At 44.8% G+C, this 19,839-nt stretch overlaps 1 protein-coding gene across 4 annotated transcripts in view; it reads left to right on the top strand.

Moving 5' to 3' along the window:
* LOC146786071 (dehydrogenase/reductase SDR family member 4-like) overlaps positions 1-9,531 on the top strand; it is a 392,893-nt gene extending 383,362 nt beyond the window's left edge. For all 4 annotated transcript variants that reach the window (XM_085635503.1, XM_085635499.1, XM_085635501.1 and 1 more), the window contains one exon: positions 7,592-9,531. In XM_085635503.1, the coding sequence (XP_085491629.1) occupies positions 7,592-7,706 (115 nt within the window). In that variant the 3' untranslated portion in view covers positions 7,707-9,531. The remainder of the gene's footprint in view (positions 1-7,591) is intronic.
* Positions 9,532-19,839: the final 10,308 nt, after the last annotated feature.

A 19,839-nucleotide genomic window follows, 5' to 3' on the forward strand; every position in this document is an offset into this window, starting at 1 on the left:
GTAGTATGCGTTGTAATGGAATGCGTTGTAAAGGTAGTTTTTAAAAATGTGTTGTAGTGTCCTGCGTTGTAATGGAATGCGTTGTAGTGGATGTTGCTTTGTAAAAAATGCGTTGTAAGTGTAGTGCGTTGTAAAAGTTGCGTTGTAAAGGTTGTATACCGGAATCTGGGCTAGGGTAAGATAGGGAGTGGGTAAAAATAGAATTCCCTATATACCCCCTCAACTTTGTTTTTAAAGAATTCAGCCAGTTTATCACAAAATGCCTGACTGGGGGGGTAAACTAGAAGTAGGATTGGGCCTCCAAAGAGCCTGGACTACTTTAAAGAGTTTCTTCGAGGAATTGGAAGGAAGTTTGATTTTTTTCCATGTAAAATTTTGTTTTTTATCCAAGATGAGTATTTTGTATTCACAGATTACTTCTCTATATCTCCCTCTACTTATTACCATAAGATTCCATCTCCAGACTTTCTCAAGTTTGATGGTATTTTTGTTTCATGTCTCTGAGTGCCGGAGAAAACCAAGGGCAGATGGCCCTTTTCTGTAAGATTTAAATTTTTTTACCGGTACCTGTTTTAGGACTACCCCACTTATTCAGTTTTGATAACTCACTACTGCTACATTAGGCTCACTAATTAAAACAGGCTTTGATGATTCTAGGCTCTCAGCCAGAAACCCTTTATTTGTCTTATTCCATATACTGATAAGTTAGCTCTTCTCTGTCGTTTTTATGTAAAGTATGGGAGTCAGAGTAATTATACTAAACTGAACTACCATATGATCCGACCATATTATGGGTAATACATCATCTACGCTCAGGTTATGATAATTTGAGAAAATGCCATCTAAAATACGTCCTGCTTTATGTGTAGCAGTTTCCACTCTCTGTTCCAGCTTAAAACAATTCAGAGTATCCATTAACTGGACTAAGAGGTTGATTACAAGTTTTGGCAACCCATCAGACTGCCGATTGGTGGTCCACCCACCATATTACGGTTACGGCAGTGGAACCGTCACAGACCCACTGCAACTGCTGGGGATCATGGATCCCGTGGCGGTGGTACGACGGTGAGAGGCCTTAATGTGCTGAGGATGCCGCTGCGGCACCACCAAGCATATATTGGAGTTTCCTCATTGCCACAGTTTTCATGGTGGTCATTAAAACTGCGGCAGTGAGGAAACAAAGGGTGCCCCTACATGGCCACCTGTTTCCTCAGGGCCATGGTGTGCCTGTAGGGGGGCACATGTTGTGCCCCCATGTGCATTCACCCGCTTTCCTGCGCGCCATGGACTTCACAGTTCATACCGAGCAGGAACTGACTTTGGTGCTCCCATTGCAGTGTCTTTTTAATGGGCACTGCCGTGGGACCGCCAAAGCACTGGCCGCCAGACACAAGGAAACTTGTAATCTGGCAGGCAATGTCAGTACCGCTTTGGCGGTGTGGGAGCAGAGCGGTGGCGTGGCAGCCTGCTCCCACACCACCAAAGTCGGAATTAAGCCCTGAGTCTTTGTCACTAGGGTCCTCCAAATGAAAGTTAAGATACCCCAATATAGTGTAATTAGGGTATTGAACACTGATGCCAATATGATTGAATACAACATCTAAAAACGTAGCCTTAGGTCCGGGGGGCCTAAAAAATCAAAAGCCCATGAAAAGTGCAGCTACCTGTTAGCTTACACCTAAAGGAAAGAGCCTCGCAATCGGAAATGGTGGAGGGTTCACATATTATTCCGAGCATAACATGATACACTAACACTAAATCGCTGCCAAGTTTGGCCAACCTATCAAATCTCCTAATGGTATTGCCGACAGGCAGTTCCATGACAACATCTTGGTCGGAAGTTTCATCCAACCAGGATCGGTTAAGAATACCAAATGGCGTATGAGATTGTAAAACTTGAGGAACTTGTATTTATGCTTAATGAGGGATTGAGTGTTAATAAAAAAACGACCCAATGAGTTTGCTTTGTGCTTCAAGCACTGCTGTGACCTGTATCAACTGGTCCAAACCTTCCAAACCAGGGGTAAAGTTACAATGATTGCAACGCAAAAAATCTAACTTTACTCCAGGGTCTAAAAGATTACAATTAGTCTACCTCCTGATGTATTAATGCCAAGCAGCACCTCCTTTGTATAACAATATGAGGGAAAACAACTAGGGATCCTGATGCATGGGGCATTCCATGCACTGATGGGCATAGATGGGCTTGCCTTCAGCACGCCTGTTGTACGAGCCCGCTGTGCGAACGCCCTATCATTGGTGTTTAAATAGTCTCCTCCTAGGAAGACTAAACAGCACCTTGCCCAAAAATGGTGTCCGCTCGCTCTAACCCCCGAGTCAGGAATGCCCCCAACAATTGATAAAGTGCCTAGTGCATGGTGCAAAAACTGTCTCCGTGAGTAATGTTAAAAATAATGTTAAAATCAGGTAAAATTGCCCCAGCAAATTAGTTTCAGCAGTTTGCCAATAGGTCCTGTGCGGTTGCGCTATCATTGGTGTTTAAATAGTCTCCTCCTAGGAAGAATAGACTGCAGCGTGCCCAAAAATGGCATCCGCTCGCTCTAACTGGCATGTCAGGATTGCCCCCAGCAATTGATAATGTGCCTAGTGCAAAAAAAGCCTCAGTGAGTAAAGTTAAAAATAATGTTAAAATCAGTTAAAATGGCCTCAACACAATAGTTTCAACAGGTCGGCAGTGGAGGTCACTCTATCACTGGTGCATAAATAGTCTCCTCCTAGGAAGACTAAACTGGAACTTGCCTAAAAATGGTGTCCGCTCACTCTTACCGGTGAATCAGGAATGCTCCCAAATATCAATAAAGTGCCTTGTGCAAAAAGATGCTCCATGACTAATGTTGAAAATATTGTTTAAATCAGGTAAAATGCCCCCAACAGATGAGCTTCAGCAGTTTGTCAATAGGTCCTGCATGGTGGCGCTCTCATTGGTGTTTAATTAGTCTCCTCCTTGGAAGACTAGACCGCAACTGGCCCAAAAATGGAGTCTGCTCGCTCTAACCGGCAAGTCAGAAATGTCCCCAAACAATTGATAAAGTGCCTAGTGCAAAACATGCCTCATTGAGCAATGTTAACAGTAATGTTAAAATCTGGTAAAATGCCCCTAACAGATTAGCTTCAGCAGTTTGTCAATAGGTTATAGCTGAATGTCAGGTCGCTGGCAGCGCAGCCACGATCTGCTCTTTTTACGGCCCTAATTTAGAGGACCTGTCTGTTCTTGATCACTTGAATATCAAATTGGCTTTGTGGCCAACTCTGATTATATTGCGTGGTACCCCAATCATACGTATAGCAAGTGGTCCGTCTGATTCATTTGTAGGGCACTATGTGGGCAGGAAGCCCAGGGTCTTTCTGGCGCTCCAGAAGCTAAAGAAGAGTCAGGGTTTGGTGGATATCTGGTAAGAGGTTAAAGCTCCAGATCAGGGTATACCTTTTTTTCAGCTCCCCATGAGAAGCAGGTCAGATTGGACTATTTTGTTTACGTCGTTAGCCCTCGTTAGTGGGATATAAATTGAAAAATGTCCATGTGTCTTATAATCCCCTGATAATTGAAATTCCCCATCTTGGACAGTCTGTACAGACTTGTTCATTCGATAGGGGGCTGCTCTCCAAAGACGAAAGCATGCTCCTCTTGTAGAAAATAATACAAGAGGCAGGTCAGCTCTCATATGTACCCCATATGTGGCATTGATAAGAGAGGTTTTTGTCTAATGCACTTGCTGCAATGATGTCTTTCAAGGCGATCTTGAATGTGGTGATATAAGAAAAAGAAGCTGAGTGAAATAATTTATTTGCCCTGGACCACGTAATTTGGTGAAACAGGGTAGCAAAGATTGATTGGTACCTGGTTTCCTGGTTGCACAATTATGCTACTAGATGCATTACCGGTCTAACACAGCCGTCGGCCATTTTGGAATAGTAAACTAAAAATGCCAAAATGGCCATCTAGATATAACGCAAGCAAGCACTTGCTTACGCGCATGCTGCCATTCTTGAATGACTTTTATTTCATAGAAAATCCATTTCAACATGGCCTACTATGCAAATTGTGTGGTCCTGGGCAATTAAATTAATTCTACAACTTCAGCAGTGTGTTTGAGGGTACTTTGATAATCACACAGGATGCTATCTTATTACCAATAGAACCACCACTTGTGAAGAAAGAGTCTGCTCACGTCACTGAGTAAAAGCCTTAGCCAGTCTTGATGGAAACTATGTCACATACAGTTTCCAAAAGGAGTAGGGGTAATAATCTAGGGGGTCTACGTCACCTTAGACAAGGCTAAGAATCTAATCGACTAACCTATAGGTGGCTGTACCCCTGAAAACCCACAATGCAATAAAGAACAGTAACCTATGCTGTAGGTTAGTCATAAAAAGAATATAAATCCAATGTTAGGTTCAGATTTAGTTATGATGAGTACAACAGTTCATAAATCATCATATTGCAGGGAAATAATTGATTAATCTTATGGTCCTTGATGCTCTTTAAACATTGTTATAGTGGTTAGTAAGATTATATCTATAGTGACCAGCCAATACAAGTTTTGCCCCATGTGATGCACAGGGCTGGGGCTTTTTCAAGGCTATGTGTATATTTTCAAGAAACCCACAAGTTAATTGGATAATAAAGTAGGATTTTCACATACGTAAATAATAGTTGAGAAAAACAGAATGAGCATTAATTACAGGTTGCATCATTAGAGCACATTTGATAGATTCAATGGACCCATAAAATAATGCATAGTAAAATAATCAGTTATGATATGCATAAATCATAAACATAAGTAAAGACAAACAAATAGGGTAAATTGAAAAACAAATGAGAAACATATTATAGTTATATCATTTGTCTGACCATGATTACATAGGGAGTCTCTTGGCTTCATGCGTGCACAGCAATGCTGTCAGAAGGCATGTCAGAAAACGATGGAGCATGACACACTGGTGAGCAAACAATAGGAGTTCTACATGATATAGTGAAGCAACAGTACTAGTGTGCTTATGTACATGAATGTGGAACCTCAATCGTCATGTGTGATAGGCATCATAAATAGGTATTGATTCAACTCAATAGTACTTGATATGTATGACTTGGACATTAATTCACTGTTGGGAACACCAGTGCCACTCTGGGAAGAACTGGTCAGGGCAGGACATATGACAATTGTGCATGGAAATAAACATGCTAACAGTGATTTAAATAGTGTGGCTACTGATAAGGAAAAGGTATTTATAAATAAAGGTCTTCAGAATTGGTCTAGAAGGAAATTGTACAAATTAATTACTAAATAGAAAGTGCGAGAGAGGTCATGATTAAAAGATGAGCAGGTAGACAAGAATATCTTGATGAGAAAGTTAAATCAGATTATTCAAGTAGGGTGATCTGGGGAGAGATTAGAACATCATTATTGCTAAACGCACTTTGGATAGAAGGCAAAGCTCATACCATCGCTAGGTTGTAAAATGGGAGAGTAGGTCTGACCTTGCCTCCAAGGGACCGAACAAGTTCCGCAGCTAATGCCCTCTTAGTTGGGGATGTGGGTATCTGTCCTAGGAAGGAATGTGGGAGCACCCTACTTGGACAATCTGATTTAACTTTCCCACCCAAAGGTTTCTGTTCCTGGGGTCCTGGAATCCTTGGCTGTGTCTTACTGCATTTCTCCTACCACCCCAGAAATATTAAGTGTTAGAAACCTTATTCAACTTCAAGAACTACGGAGGGCCTTGACCAACCTGCAAAGCTAATCAGTGACCGAGGTGTGTTGCCGCTGGGCTGAAGATTTACGTTTCTCCGGCTCTGAGTTTTTCCACAGCAGAAAATACAATTCAGCGGGACCTTGTGGAGAAGGTATCCAGCCTTGTTAGCCCTCTTTGGCTACAGCCTGCAGGCTTGCCCCGCTGAAGTATTCCGATCTCCGAAAAAAAGACTGACTGCAGGAAAATGTAGAAATCATGATCAGGTGAAGGCTCCAAAAGAATCCAGCCAGTGAGAGAACTTTGTTCGGCGTGAATGTTGAATTTCACCTGCTCTGAGTTTTCCCCCCCAAAACCAATGACTTCACTGGGACGGTGTCTAACAGCTATCTGACCTTATGGAGCCCTCTTGGGCTGTAGCCTGCTGATTTACCCCGCTGAAGATTTTGGACTTCCATTTTTGTGACTAAGGGGTGTATTTACAAGGGAATGATTGTTTATTTGCAGGAAGGTTTCTCTTCCTGCACAAAAACGATCTTAAATGGCGTTTTGTAACTTCTATGTGTGCTGCTTTGTGCAGCACACATAGAAGTTGCAACTCGTCATTTTTAAAATGATTGTTTCTGTGAAGGAAGGGACACCTTCCTGCACATAAACAAGCATGCATGGCGTTTTGCTGTTGGTATGTGTGCTGCACAATGCAGCACACGTAGAAACAGCAAAAACGAGGAGAAATAAAGCATTTCTCCTTGTTGCGCCATGTTAAGACCAGGTTTTTTTTCCATCTTAATATTGGTAATGCCCCATACCAACTTTGTAAATATTAGCCAGCGTCAGCATCAATGGGTGTTGTAACGGAACGCCCACCACAACACCCAATGCCCTCCCCTTTCACGTCAAGAAAGGGTGCCTTATTTACAAGGCACCATAAAGCCACGTTAAGTGGATTAACACCGCCTTGTAAATAAGGCGAAGCCCTTATCGCCACGGTAGCGTAAAAAAAGTGACGTTCCTGTGGTGATAGGGGCTTGTAAATATGCCCCTCCCACCAGGCCGCAACTGGTTCATGTATTTATTTGACCCCTGTTACATAAACATCTGCCACAAATCATGCCTCAGTCCTGGTCTACTACGACCCCTTGATGAATAATTGTTACTTACCGCTTTTTTGGTGCTATTTTGATTTAAATCTTTTTTTATTTAAAAAATTAATTTCTCCAGTTCCCCTCATTTTATTTTTGTAATTTTGATGTCATCTATTTATTTAAATGTATTCTATTTTTCTAATTCAATTTGGGAAATGTGTTTGTCTTGTGTTCACTGCTTTAGTACTGCATAAAAACCTGAGTTAAGCCTGTATGCTCTTTGCCTTAGCTTCCTGGTTGTTTAGCTCAAGTCAGTTTGTTTAAAACAGATTAATTTGGTGACGTCTGTGGTTCATCTTGATGGGGATTGTGGCTGTAGCTCACACTCCATCCAGCAACAACTCAATTTCTCACACTGCTGTACTGCTACATCCAGAGAGAGCTCCTTTGAAATACAGCCAAGGCCTATTCACCTGTATTTGACTTTTTTATCAGCTTCTCAAGCCCTTATGAAGTGCCTTAAAGTGTAGTAGTCTATGTGCATTATGTTAGAAAGCATGTACCTATCAGCCTTCCACCCACAGAATGTATTTCCTTTAGAACTTAGAAATGCATTTTTGTAAACAAAGCAAAGTTCATATTATCTGAAAATCTGAATCAATGTTTGGTTGTTCTGTCTTGACATAAACATCAGATCAGAGCACAATTAAAATGGATTTACAAGCAGTGTCAGGAAAAATGAAAATCTGACTTTTGGATTTGCCCACTATATAATATTTTCTTTCTGTCTTCAGGGTTGGAGAGCCAGAAGAATGTGCTGGGATGGTGTCTTATCTCCTTTCACCGGATGCCTCCTACGTCACCGGAGAGATATTTGTGGTTGGGGGAGGGTTTAGGACAAGGATCTGAAACTGATTAGTATACATTCCCATGTTATTCTCACACACCTAATTAAAAAATGAAAGGGGAACTTCTAGCTTCTAACTTCAATACCTCAGCATAATGTCAAGACTTTATACAACTTAGAGCTCCCTTTAGACATGTGTCAATACTTTGGAGACATACACATGGCCTTCAATCCCTGCTCTTTCACACTTAAGTGATGCCCTCACAAAGGAAAGGTTCAACTGAGTGAAGGCAGACTGCATTCAAAGCATGTCCCCAGTGTCTAAAATAGAAATGACATTGAAACTGGATTTCCATTCAGAGCCAACAATGACATCAATTTAGCTGGTATTCAATGGATTAGCAATTATTTTAACCCAGTTTACCATTAACAAGAGATTATTGCTTGTTGCCAATTCCTATCCGCCAAAGCTCCTGCCACCTTACTTATCCCAACTACCTGCTACCTATTTTCTGAGACGCTGCCACCAAGTGGCAGAAAAGGGAAGTTCCACCGCTTACACTTCCTACCTTGCAAATACCACTAATAAGATCAGTAAGATTGGCAGCACCTAGAGCCAGGGTGAACATAAAACACTAGAAAAGTTCAGGTTATGCAAAAAAATATAAAAGTCTGGTGCTTAAGTGGAGCATTCAAAATGGCGCACATAACTGTACTCTGACGTGCGCCCTTGGGCCCTGTCCTTGCCAAGCCGCATTTGCTGCCACTGAATAAAAGAATCTCTTTTAAAGGTATGTGCCTATGCCACAACATCTTTAAGGGCAGGGGCCATCGGTATCTCTGTCTTCCCTGGTGAAACCTTACAACCTTACCAGCCCTGCCGCAGTCTTAGATCGACCTGCGCCATGTTGGTTACGGTCCCTCTGGTGAAATTAACCTGGATGCGTGGCTGTTGTTTTGGACTTCGAGCTTTGAAAGTGTGGAACACCTTACCTCACCACCTTAGAGTGGTCTCCTCTGAAAGACCTTCCGCAAGAAGCTTAAAACCTGTTTATTTCGGTTGCTCTAAAATAGCATTGCTTGAGTTCGGCCTTGGTTTTGTCTGGCGTGGCCTCTCCAGTTTCTGGTCTGTTGTCTTTTTTAGCTCAGTTTGGGTGTAGGCTTGTAGTGCAATCCTAGTGTGGGGAGTCTCCATTAGGACAAACCAAGCGCTTTACAAATCAAATTATTATTATTATTTGTAGTGATCATAGGAAATGATAAAAGAAAATGACCAACAGAAGACACTGTTCCCTTAATACCCTTGTCACTGGTCGGTTCTGGAAGCGGAAGCAAACAGAATCACAGGCTTCAAAAAACTTGAAAAGCATTTTCTCCTAAACTTTCACTGAAACCCACAGGATTGAAAGTACCAGCAAATTAGTGATTACTTTCTCTACTAAGGGTCCTGCCAGAAAAAAAAGCACATTTCCATACATGCCAATATTTCCGATCCAGGCTGGAAACTCCCGATTTTTAAAGCAAACTAGTTTACTTTATTTTAACTGTCTCCTTGCTGAATTTTCCCCTGCTTCAACAGAGGTCAATGGGGATATAATATGTTCCCCTAAATGTTTTCAGAATCTCTCACTTTTCTGTTATAAAATGTTGGTTTGCATGATTTCTGCACTGTGAATAATGTGTAAAAAAGGCACATAATCTCCATAGTAGGCGCAAGAGTACAAATAAACAGCTGGTCATACTGAACTTTCCATGTAATAGAAGCACACAGACAAGATTAATGTATATATTTGAAACACTGAAAATATTCTTAACTTGCTTATGTACCTTGATGCTTATTTTTGAAGTAGCTTTTTCGCAGAAAACAATAAACGTTAAAGAATGAAAGATGGCTTCAGTGTTGCTTATTGTTCTACATTTGATAAACCACTTCCAAGTACTTGATGTTTTTCTAACCAAACGTGCTAGTGAGTAGTAGGCAAAAGTTGCAGCCACTCATGTCATGTGCCAGATTCCTTAAATTGCACTAGGTCATAACTATTTTGCACCAATATAAGTCGGTTTAGTCTTGAGTCAGGCTTTACAAAACATTTCTTAATTCTATTAGAAGCAGCTACTGTACATCCGGGTCTTCCTTGCCTAATATCACTTCATGACCATATGGCTCTGCATCAAGAAGCCAGTGGTTGTTAATATTGTGAACCTGCAGTGAATCAATACCGGAAACGGGGGCTGTCCACCTATGCAATGTCTCTGATTTGAACCTCAAAACAATACACCAAAAAACAGTAACAATTGTGCATCAAAGAAAAACACAAATTATTAATATTTGGAGCTTTATTTACAAGATGTTGCTGTAGGGCAGCGCTGCAGGCCTTTCTGCTGTGCTGCCCTACGACAGTAGAGATGGGCAGGAATGCGTCATATTTATCAGATACGGCACATTCCTGTCCTTTTCCCCTGCGCTGGCGCACACTGGAGTGCCATGAGCCAACACAGGCATCTTTACGCCATGGTGTATGTGTGCCTGGAATGCGAGGATGATTAATTTTCCTTCCTGCACAAAAACCATCACAAGAGGCTTTTTCCTCTTTCTGTGTGTGCTGCAGAATGCATCACACATAGAAAAATAAAAACCTAGGAAAAATAAAGGTATTTCTCCTCGTTGCACCTCCCTTACATCTCCCCTGAGGAGGTGTACGTTTTTGGCACTGCCCCAAAGTTACGATTCCTCGTAAATCTGGGGCAGTGTCAAAAAGCCTGGGGTGTTGCTGGAAACGCCATCAGCAACACCCATTGCACGCCCCTTTAGAGGCAGAAAACCGCGTTAAAGGGAAAGATAAATACAAGGCCGCAAAAATACACACAAAGTGGCTTAGTGCTGCCTGGTAAATATGGAGCAGGCCAATTCGCCACCGGAGCATCGCAGAAAATGATACTCCGGTGGCGCAGCCTCATTGTAAATGAAGCCCTTAATTCACAAACTAAGCCATATGCAAAAATCAAAATTTTAATGGGAAGGTTGCACAAGCATATCATTTTGCTCCAATGCATGTTTTCTGTTTGTGAGCATGTTCCAGTGTTTCATTAAAGGTCACCAGCCGTCCTTACTAGATTTCTTGATTCCTTTTGCAGTTCTGTACTTCTCCCACAAATTAAAATAAGAATACTAATTTAAGTTTTTAGCAGCCAATTTCAAATTCCTTCACATTTATGGAGCACTTTAGTATTTCCAATTTTCAGTTTTGCTTTTTTATGTGTGTACACTTTATTAATATCCTATTATTTAATTTCCTAGACAGCCGTGAACCCCTTGAGTAGACATCGTGGACCACATATAAAGAATTACTGCACAAAGGCATTTGGGATTAGGTACAGTAGTAATCATGCAGTACCATTTTACATAATCTTACATGTCTTTGTGAAATATTCCTGAAATATCTATATAGGGAATAAAATGGCAACATTCAGAAAATATAGCAACACAAATAGTCCCAAGAGACTTGTTTTCCGGTCCAGGGAGGACCTGGCCTGGCAGTTTGGGCGGACTGTTTCCTATGGGGAGCAGGGTCAAGGCAAATTTGCATATGGCTGGGTCCAAACTGGGGTGGTGTGGCGACAAAAGAACAATGGATGAAACCCAGATCTGTGACTGGGGTGAATGCTTGATAATGTTCAGCATTCCATCTATCATCTTTTTGTGTTGCTATAAGTCGACTTTAGTGGGAAGGGTATGCCCAGATGTGTGTCCCATGCTCACTATGCCACTAGCCTGGCTGATGAGGGATGATACCCAGAAGCTGGTTCTAGGATGCTTGTTTTCCTGTCCAAGGAGGACCTGGCCTGGCAGTTCAGGCTGGAATGTTCCTGTGAGGAGCAGGGTCAAGACGAATTTGCACAAGGCTGAGTCCAAACTGGGGTGGTGTGGCGAGCAAAGGAACAATGGATTAAATTGAGATATGTGACGAGGGGCAAATGCTTGACAATGTTCAGCATTCCATCCATCATCTTATTGTGTTGCTAAAATTCAGGAAATTATCATATACAACCAGTACAAATAGAAAAGACCGTGCTTTCTTTGCACTTTTACTAATTGGGAGTTTTACCTTTCAGACACCATTCACAAAGACATGCAAGAGTATGTAAAGAGTGCTACTAAGGTACTACTCTCCCTACACATAAATGCAATTGTGAATCATCTAATAAACTTCTGTGAACCAATGTAGGAGCTTATTCATTTAAAAAACATGTTTTTATTTGTTTCATAACCAACAGGTAAACTTTAAACACGAGACCATAGTCTCCACAGAATCCCCGCCTTCTCCGGGTCCACAGTATAGCAACAGCTCCAAACACAATGTACACATTGTAACCCAGCCCCCAAAGGATTCCTACAACATCATTCACCCACTGAGGTATCTTTTCACCCCTCCTCCCTGATTAACTGGAGCCCTGGCAGACTCTACAAGAATCCTTTCCCCAGTGTCCACCATGGACCCCACCATCCAACTCCTATCCATCTGCTTCATCTATAAGTTGCTTCCTCGAACCCATACCATGTCATGTTTCTTGGGGGAGCCTTGAGACCGATAGGCCAGTTTTTCCTGTTGCATGCACCATTCTAAGTACAATCTCCAAGCCGTGACTTTTGAAGGCTGTTCCATTCCCTGTTGCTGATTTTGTCCCACTTCCAATGCCATATCACAAAACAGTCACGCGTACTTGTCTAGCGATTGCTCACCCCATATTCCCAGCTTTACCAAGTCTGGTGCAAGGCTCAGGGTGTGGCCCAGTCCACTCAATATTGTTTTGTGCAATAACTTGCCCCCTTGTCTGCAACTTCTGAGACATCTATCTTGCCCACAGACAATAACCGTGTTCTAGTGTAGATCCCCCTGGGAATATTTTTAGTTCTACCAATCTAAACTCCGCCCTGAGAGCCACTTCTCTAGGGTACCTACATGCTTCTGCCCAAGCATCATCATCAAGTCTCCCCAGATCTCGCTCTCGGTAATCCCTAAGTGTTGTGAGGGGGGTAGACTTATTGAGCAGTGTGTCATAGATCTGTGACACCACATGTCTGTGCAGGGGGCCCCCAGATCTTTAATCTCTAATGGTGTTTTGTCCTCCATCACTTCCAGGTTGTGGAGATGGGCCCTCATTATATGTCTCATCTGCATGAAGCGGAAGGTCTGACTTCTTGCTAACTCATATTGTGCCTGGAGGTCCTGAAATTGTATCACTTCTCCATCCCTCCAAACTCCCCCTATTGTTTTTAAGATACCCAGTTGGTCCCACCTCCGGGGCCCTTCTATGTGTTGTAGGTATTTCAATACCTGCGTCTCCCAGAGAGGTGTCTCTATTGTCAACTTTACTCCCTACCCTGTGGCCACTGTTGCTTTTTTCCATAATTGCATCACTGTCGCCTTCGGCTAGGGCAGTGGGCCTGTTCAGGCTCCCCATACTGGTATTGCAGATATCCCTCCAGTTCCACTGCTCTTCTGTCTTCCTTCACAGCAGCGCCTTATTAGCTTGAGTAAACCCAATCATTAGCCTCCAATAGCTGAGCTGCCCAGTCGTCTAATTTTAGAATCGAGAGGTTACCTGGTCAGGGTCGAGATTGCTATTCTAGGGGCTCCCCCGTCCTCAAATAGAGTGTTCTGCACGACTTCTAGGAATTTTGGTAAGTTGATCATTGTGTATTCGGTTGCTCTGCCCATCAGAGTTAGGGAGAGTCGTTGCCAGTGTTTGACATCTTTTTTATAGTTTTCCAGATTGTGAGAAAACCTATCATGATTCTTTGCCACGTAAATCCCCAGATACCAAAACCCACCCCCGGGTTCCCATCGCAGTGAGGAACCCTACTCCCCTCCCGATTCCCACAGTGTCAAGGGGTAAATAACAAGACTTGGCCCAGTGTATGCAGATTCCAGGGTAGGACCCAAACACCACCATGATCGGCAGGACCTGTTCTATCGTGCGCTTAAGGTCCACCAGGAAGAGGAGCATGTCATCTGTTTAGAGGGAGATCACATTCTCCCAATCTAGGTCCCACTTCAGCCACCGTAGTAGGGCATCTATTCGGATTAAATTGCCACCACAATGAGCAAAGAGAATGGCCTTGCCAGGTGCCCTTGCCTAGGTGGAATTTGTGTGAAGTCGAACCATTGACCCGGAACTGTACCATTGGCTCCCTGTACATGAGCCTTATCCCCACCATAAAGGATGGGCCAAAGCACACTGTGCTTAGGACCTCCCAAAGGTATGGCAACTCCACAGAGTCTAAGGCATTTGCGGCATGTAGGGTTAGGAGCACTGCCAGCTACCTCACACAGTTAAGTTGCACCGGGCTTTCAATGAATCTCCTCAGATTATGCTGAGTCCCTCTATATGGCACAAAGCCAGACTGGTTGGCTGCAATTAGCGCGTCCACTGCCTCTATTAGACAGTTAGCCAGTATTTTGGCCAAGATCTTTGTTTGAACATTCCGCGGAGAGATCAGCCTCTATAAGACACTGTCCTCCCTTGGCTTCCCTTCCTTATGAATGAGCACTTTTTGTGGTGTGCCTCCAGTCTCTGAGCAGTATTCCCCCTTTCCGGACCACCTCTATCGCTGCCTTAAGTGGCCCCATCATTTTGGATTTCAAGCATTTGTAGTATTCAACCGGAAAATCATTTGAGCCTGGTGCTTTCCAGCTGTGCAACTGGGCTATTGCCTCAGAGATCTCCAGTTTTGTGATCTCCACAATGAAGGTAAGCCTCGCCTTATCTCCAAAGTGGGGAACTGCTAAATCTCTTACAAAGTCGACCATGGCACCGCCATCCTGCATTGTGATTGATACAGACTATTTAGGTGGATGGTAAATGCCTAAGCTATGCCATCCCTCATGGTCCCCAGGGACCCATCCGGCCCTAACACCCTATGAACCCACCTCTGCTCTTCCTCCCTGTGGGCTAGCCAGGCCAGGAGCATCCTGGCTATGTTCCCCACTTCATATAGGTGAGCGTGCTTGCTCTGGAAGACAGCTCTTGCCTCCTGATTGGCCTGGACCCTATACTCCTCGGAGGACTCGGGGGACCTCTAGGTGGTTTGCCTGCTCTGTGGTGGTGGTGGTGGCTATGTAGTCTGCCTCTTCATGGGCCAGTTGGCCCTCTTAGTCTCTCAGGTCCTCATGCTCCCTACCTTTCCCTAATATATGGGCTATCAAGTGGCCTCGCATAGGGAGGAAACGGAGCTAACCGACCTAGTTTTGTCCTGGAGGTAGTTCTCCATTTCCTGGAGTATACTCTTTTGCGTGTTTAAGTCTGTCAGGTCCCAGGGGTCAAGTCTCCACTCCACCTTTGTCTAGACAGGGAGGACCATATAAGGTTTGTGATGAAAGAGTGGTCCAATATGCCTCTGGGGAGGTAATGTGTGTCACCATGCATACCTTGCTTATGTTTGGGGGCCAGCACATAGTCCAATCTGGAGAGAGAGCACATTGAGTTGGAAGCATTGGAGTACTGGCTCTGAGTGGGGTGAGTTTCTTTTCATACATCCTCCAAACCGGTCGTCTCCAAAAAGGTACTCTGGCATTTATCCGGTTTGGGCAGTTCTCCTGGACCTTGTCACCATGTCCATATCCCCCTGAAAGGCGAGGTTGAGATCCCCCCTCCCCCCTAACGACTAGGAACTTTTGTGATCCACCTCCACAGTTTCTCCTATACGGTTGTCTGCAACCGGGTCCAGCAGGTCCTCACAGCTCTCCCTGCCACCTGTCCATGCCACGACTGCCAGGCTGCTCCTGCTTGAAGCGACTGCCAGGCTGTCTTGGCAGACTGTCTGGGTCCAGTACCCTATGCTCAGCTCCAATATTTCCAGTGCACTAGGCCCAGGACCAGCACCTCGCCGTTTTCTCAGTCCTCCCCACCATTTTTCCTGCTACTGCGCCCAGGACTTACTTAATGGAGATCACAGCATGGCTGCGCAGTAAGCATGATGATGGCATGCCGAGATGTTCCAAAAGCAAGCACATCTGCACGTGTACGTGCCTGGACTGCGTGAAACCATTAATATAAATAGGGTGACCCAGAGAAATGTCAAAGGACCTGGGTTTTGGTAGGTACAGAAAACAATAGGTCCTAGACAATATTAATAAATATAACAATAGATGTAAACAATTTATTTTTAGAGAATGATTAACTCCTGTAATACAAAACAAAAAGAAAAAACACATGGCCAAAGTGCATTCCTCGTTAAAGAGAACAGTACGCTCAGATGTAGTTATGCAGAAAAACAATAATTTATTCGTAATATATCATCCATGATTTAATTTCAGAACATATAATTTTCTTAGAAGAAAAAAAGGGGGGGTCACTTCCAAGGAGCGAAAAGAGAAAGTGAAAAGTTAGTTCTCTAATGGAAGAAGAGAATCAAAGAAATTGGGAAACAATAATTATTTTACACAATCAAAAAATTGTCAAGGCCAAAATCCTTGTATTAGAAGGCCTGCCCCTAATAACATTCAAGTCTAAGACGTTATCAGTCTCTGGTTGAAGCCTATTTGTACTTCATCTGTCATCGAGGTTGAGGGATGGGGTACATAGAGTACTGGCCCAACTTGGGAGGGATTCGTTGACGTTTCGACCCAGACACGAAAGGGTGTGTAATCTCCTCAGCTACGGGTCTTCATCAGGACAGGGATAAAGGGGACCTATGTTCAATTTGTATTAGCCCCTAGCGTAATTGTAGGAAGCCGGTGTGCCCCCGGAGGGAAATCCGTCAATGCTGTGCCAAGAAAGTAATTCAAAGTAATTTCCAAGGCTGGTCATAATAAAAACGTCTTCATCGGTCCAAATCTGCGTGAAACGGCAGGAACCCTGGCCCTCCCGTCAGCCTCTACTACACTGCCAGGGAGCTCTGTGCCCTGAACCACGGAAACCAAAACATCAACTGCGGCCCCTGTTCCCTGCGAACATGTACCTCTTACCCGAAAACATCCAAAGGACCCTTCACCTACTGCAACTGCCGCTTATCCTGCAACACAGGGCCACCAGTCCACACAGGATCTCATGGCATATCCATCCAAAAGACACAAGTAACCTGGAAATGCTCCACTGCATATTACTCAATGCACAATCCCACTGCAAACACACCACAGAAATCTGGGACACCATCCCCACCCTCTCCCCTGAAGTCGCCGTCATTACTGAAACATGGCTCAGCCCCTCCTCGAACCCCGACATGGCCACCGTAACACCCATTGGCTACATGATGATCCACCAAGACCGCACCAATAAGCAGAACCGGGGCTTCACCATCATCTTCAAGGAAACTTTCCAATGCATCGCTACCAACAATAACCACACTCTCATCATGGAACACCTCAACTTCCAACTATAGACTGATGCCAAGATGACGACAAGAGGCACCCCATTTAGCTCGACCGGCTTTTTGCGACACCATCTCCAATCTCATCGTCCCCCCAGCCATCGACTCCTCCTACTACATCCTACTCGATAGCTTCTATTTCTGCGTCGACAACCCCATGACGCCAGCTCCACCACCCTACTGGAGAACCTGAACAACATTGGCCTCACACAACTGGTCGCCGAACCCACGCACTGAGCTGGACACACTCAACCCCATTTTCACCTCCAGTGACAGAGTCAAGTTCAGAAACATCACAGAACTCACCTGTTCCGACCATGCCATTGTCCACTTCACCATCTCTCTAGTGCTCAGAGCACCATCACCAAACATCACAGCTCTGCCCACCATGGCTGGGGCAAAGTAACACAGACTCAGTGGACTAAAGTTCTCGGCTCCACCCAACCCGAACCATCATCAGACCTGGATCAGGCCGTCCAGAACTTCTCCGCAAGGATCATCAAATGTGCCAACAGATTCACCCCAAAGAAATCAGCATAACCTCAAAACATGCCAACGGGGTCACTCCTGACCTCAGAAGCACCAAGTGCAACTGCTACCAACTCGAGAAATGATGGTGCTCCACAAGAACCCTGTGACAGAACCCCTCTCAGAGCTGCCCTCAGCAATTACCACCTATGCATCAAGGAAGCCAGGAGAGTATCCATCACAGCGCCATCGACACAGCAGCCAACCACACAAAATAACTTTTCAAAATAGTAAAGAAAGTCTCTAATCCAGCAGCCACAGAGAATACAACCCACCCCTCCCAAAAACTCTATGACACCCTCTCGGACTACTTCCACAGCAGGATTGCTACCATCTACAGCAACTTCTACCCTCAACCCACTTTCACCCTCAACAGCCTCGGCCAACCAACACACGTCAACTGAGTGACCACCACATGATCTCCACTCACCACACAGACTACCATGCCTATCATGTTATTATTATTATTATGTGTTCTTATATAGCGCTCAACTACCCTTGGGCATCTTGGCGCTTGCATTGGGAACCCGTCCTGGTTTTTCCCTGTGAGATAACCCGTACTGGGCATCCCCAAGGTGAAAGCCAGGCATCCCGCCGCGGGGGGGCCGTTGTGGAGATTAAGCAAGCTTGTTGCCCAGAGCTGCATAGTGTGAACTCGTGCTTAGAGTGGGCACCGAAGCAAGAATTATCGAGTCCGTGGACAATTGGGCTCCGGACCCTGCCGCGTCGGGAATTGAACCCTGGTCCCGGGTCTGACCTCTGCTTCAGGGTATGCCTCCTCTAACCAGTGAGCTACACTTCTCCACCCATCCACTCAGGTGCACCCACCGACCACTGCCCCCACCATCTTTTCAACCTCGGAACCAACCAAATCAGCTCAGAACTCACCAGTATCATCAACACCTCCAGCTCCATAGCAGACTTTATGGACAGATGGAAATACACAGAGGTCAGACCCCTCTTAAAGAAGCCCTCCCCCAAACCCAACAAACTCAAGGAATTATCGATTGATCTCTTTGCTCCCTTACCCGACCAAAGTATCAACCAACAGCTGACCAAATACGTGGAACTTAACCACCTGCTTGACCACAACACGGTAACCACGCTGATCGCTGCCACAGATGACATCAGAACCCTCCTGTACCATGGAGAGATGGTAGCCATCACACCCTCATCAACAGACTCCACAACATCAGCATACAGCAAAACACCCACTAGAGGATCGCCACCTTCCTCACAGGGTACAAACAGAGCATCTGGCTGCCGCCTTTCACCTACGAACACAACAACATCATATGTTGTGTACTCGAAGAATCTTTCCTCAGCCCCACGCTGTTCAACACCTACATGACCCCCCTTGCAGACATCATTAGATCCCATGGCCTCAACATATCTCCTACGCAGACAACACTCAACTCATCCTCTCACTCACCAAAGACCTTGCCACCACCAGAACAACCTTCTGAGATGCCATGACGAATGTAGCCAACTGGATGAGAACTAACTGCCTCAAACTGAACTCCAACAAGACAGAACACATCCATATGGGACTACAGCTTCTGGCCAGCAGAACTCAAACCCACACCCATGCCTACAGACCACACACGCAATCTAAGCATCATCCTCAACAGCGAACTGACCATTAAATGACAGGTCAACGCTTTCATCTCCTCCTGCATCCACACCCTCCACACATTCCACAGAATCTTTAGATGAATCCCAGTCAACACCACAGAGACCGTCACTCAAGCCCTTGTCAACAGCTGCCTTGACTACGGCAATGCGCTCTACGCCAGCATCCCCACCCAGCTACTCCGAAGACTCCAGACCATACAGAGCACCTCAGCCAGACTCATCCTGGAACTCCCTAGACGGACCTACATGCCCTCCCATCTCAGAAGCCTCCACTTATCCCCCGTCCGTCAAGATCCTCAGGCACGCCTACAAAGCCATACACGATCAAGGACTGGCCTACGTCACCGACTCAACTTCCATCAACCCGCAAGACACCTGCCCTCCTCCTCGCTAGCCCTTGCGCACATCCCCTATGTCGATTTTGCATTGCGTGCCACTCCTTCTCCTACAGTGCCTCCAAGACCTGCAACAACCTGCCCCTCCACTTCTGGACAGCTCCCTTCCTGGTGAACTTTAGAAGGAAGCTAAAGACCTGGCTTTTCGAAGTAGACTCTAAGCACCCAGATAATCCGAGGGGTGACAGTGCAGTGATCTGCAAATGCTGCTTGATTGATTGCAAGCCCGGGGAAAGTAGGAGGAGGCCCCCGCTGTGTTTCTTTCCA

The sequence above is a fragment of the Triturus cristatus genome, chromosome 11 (assembly GCF_964204655.1).
Source record: "Triturus cristatus chromosome 11, aTriCri1.1, whole genome shotgun sequence".
Classification (NCBI taxonomy): Eukaryota; Metazoa; Chordata; class Amphibia; order Caudata; family Salamandridae; genus Triturus; species Triturus cristatus.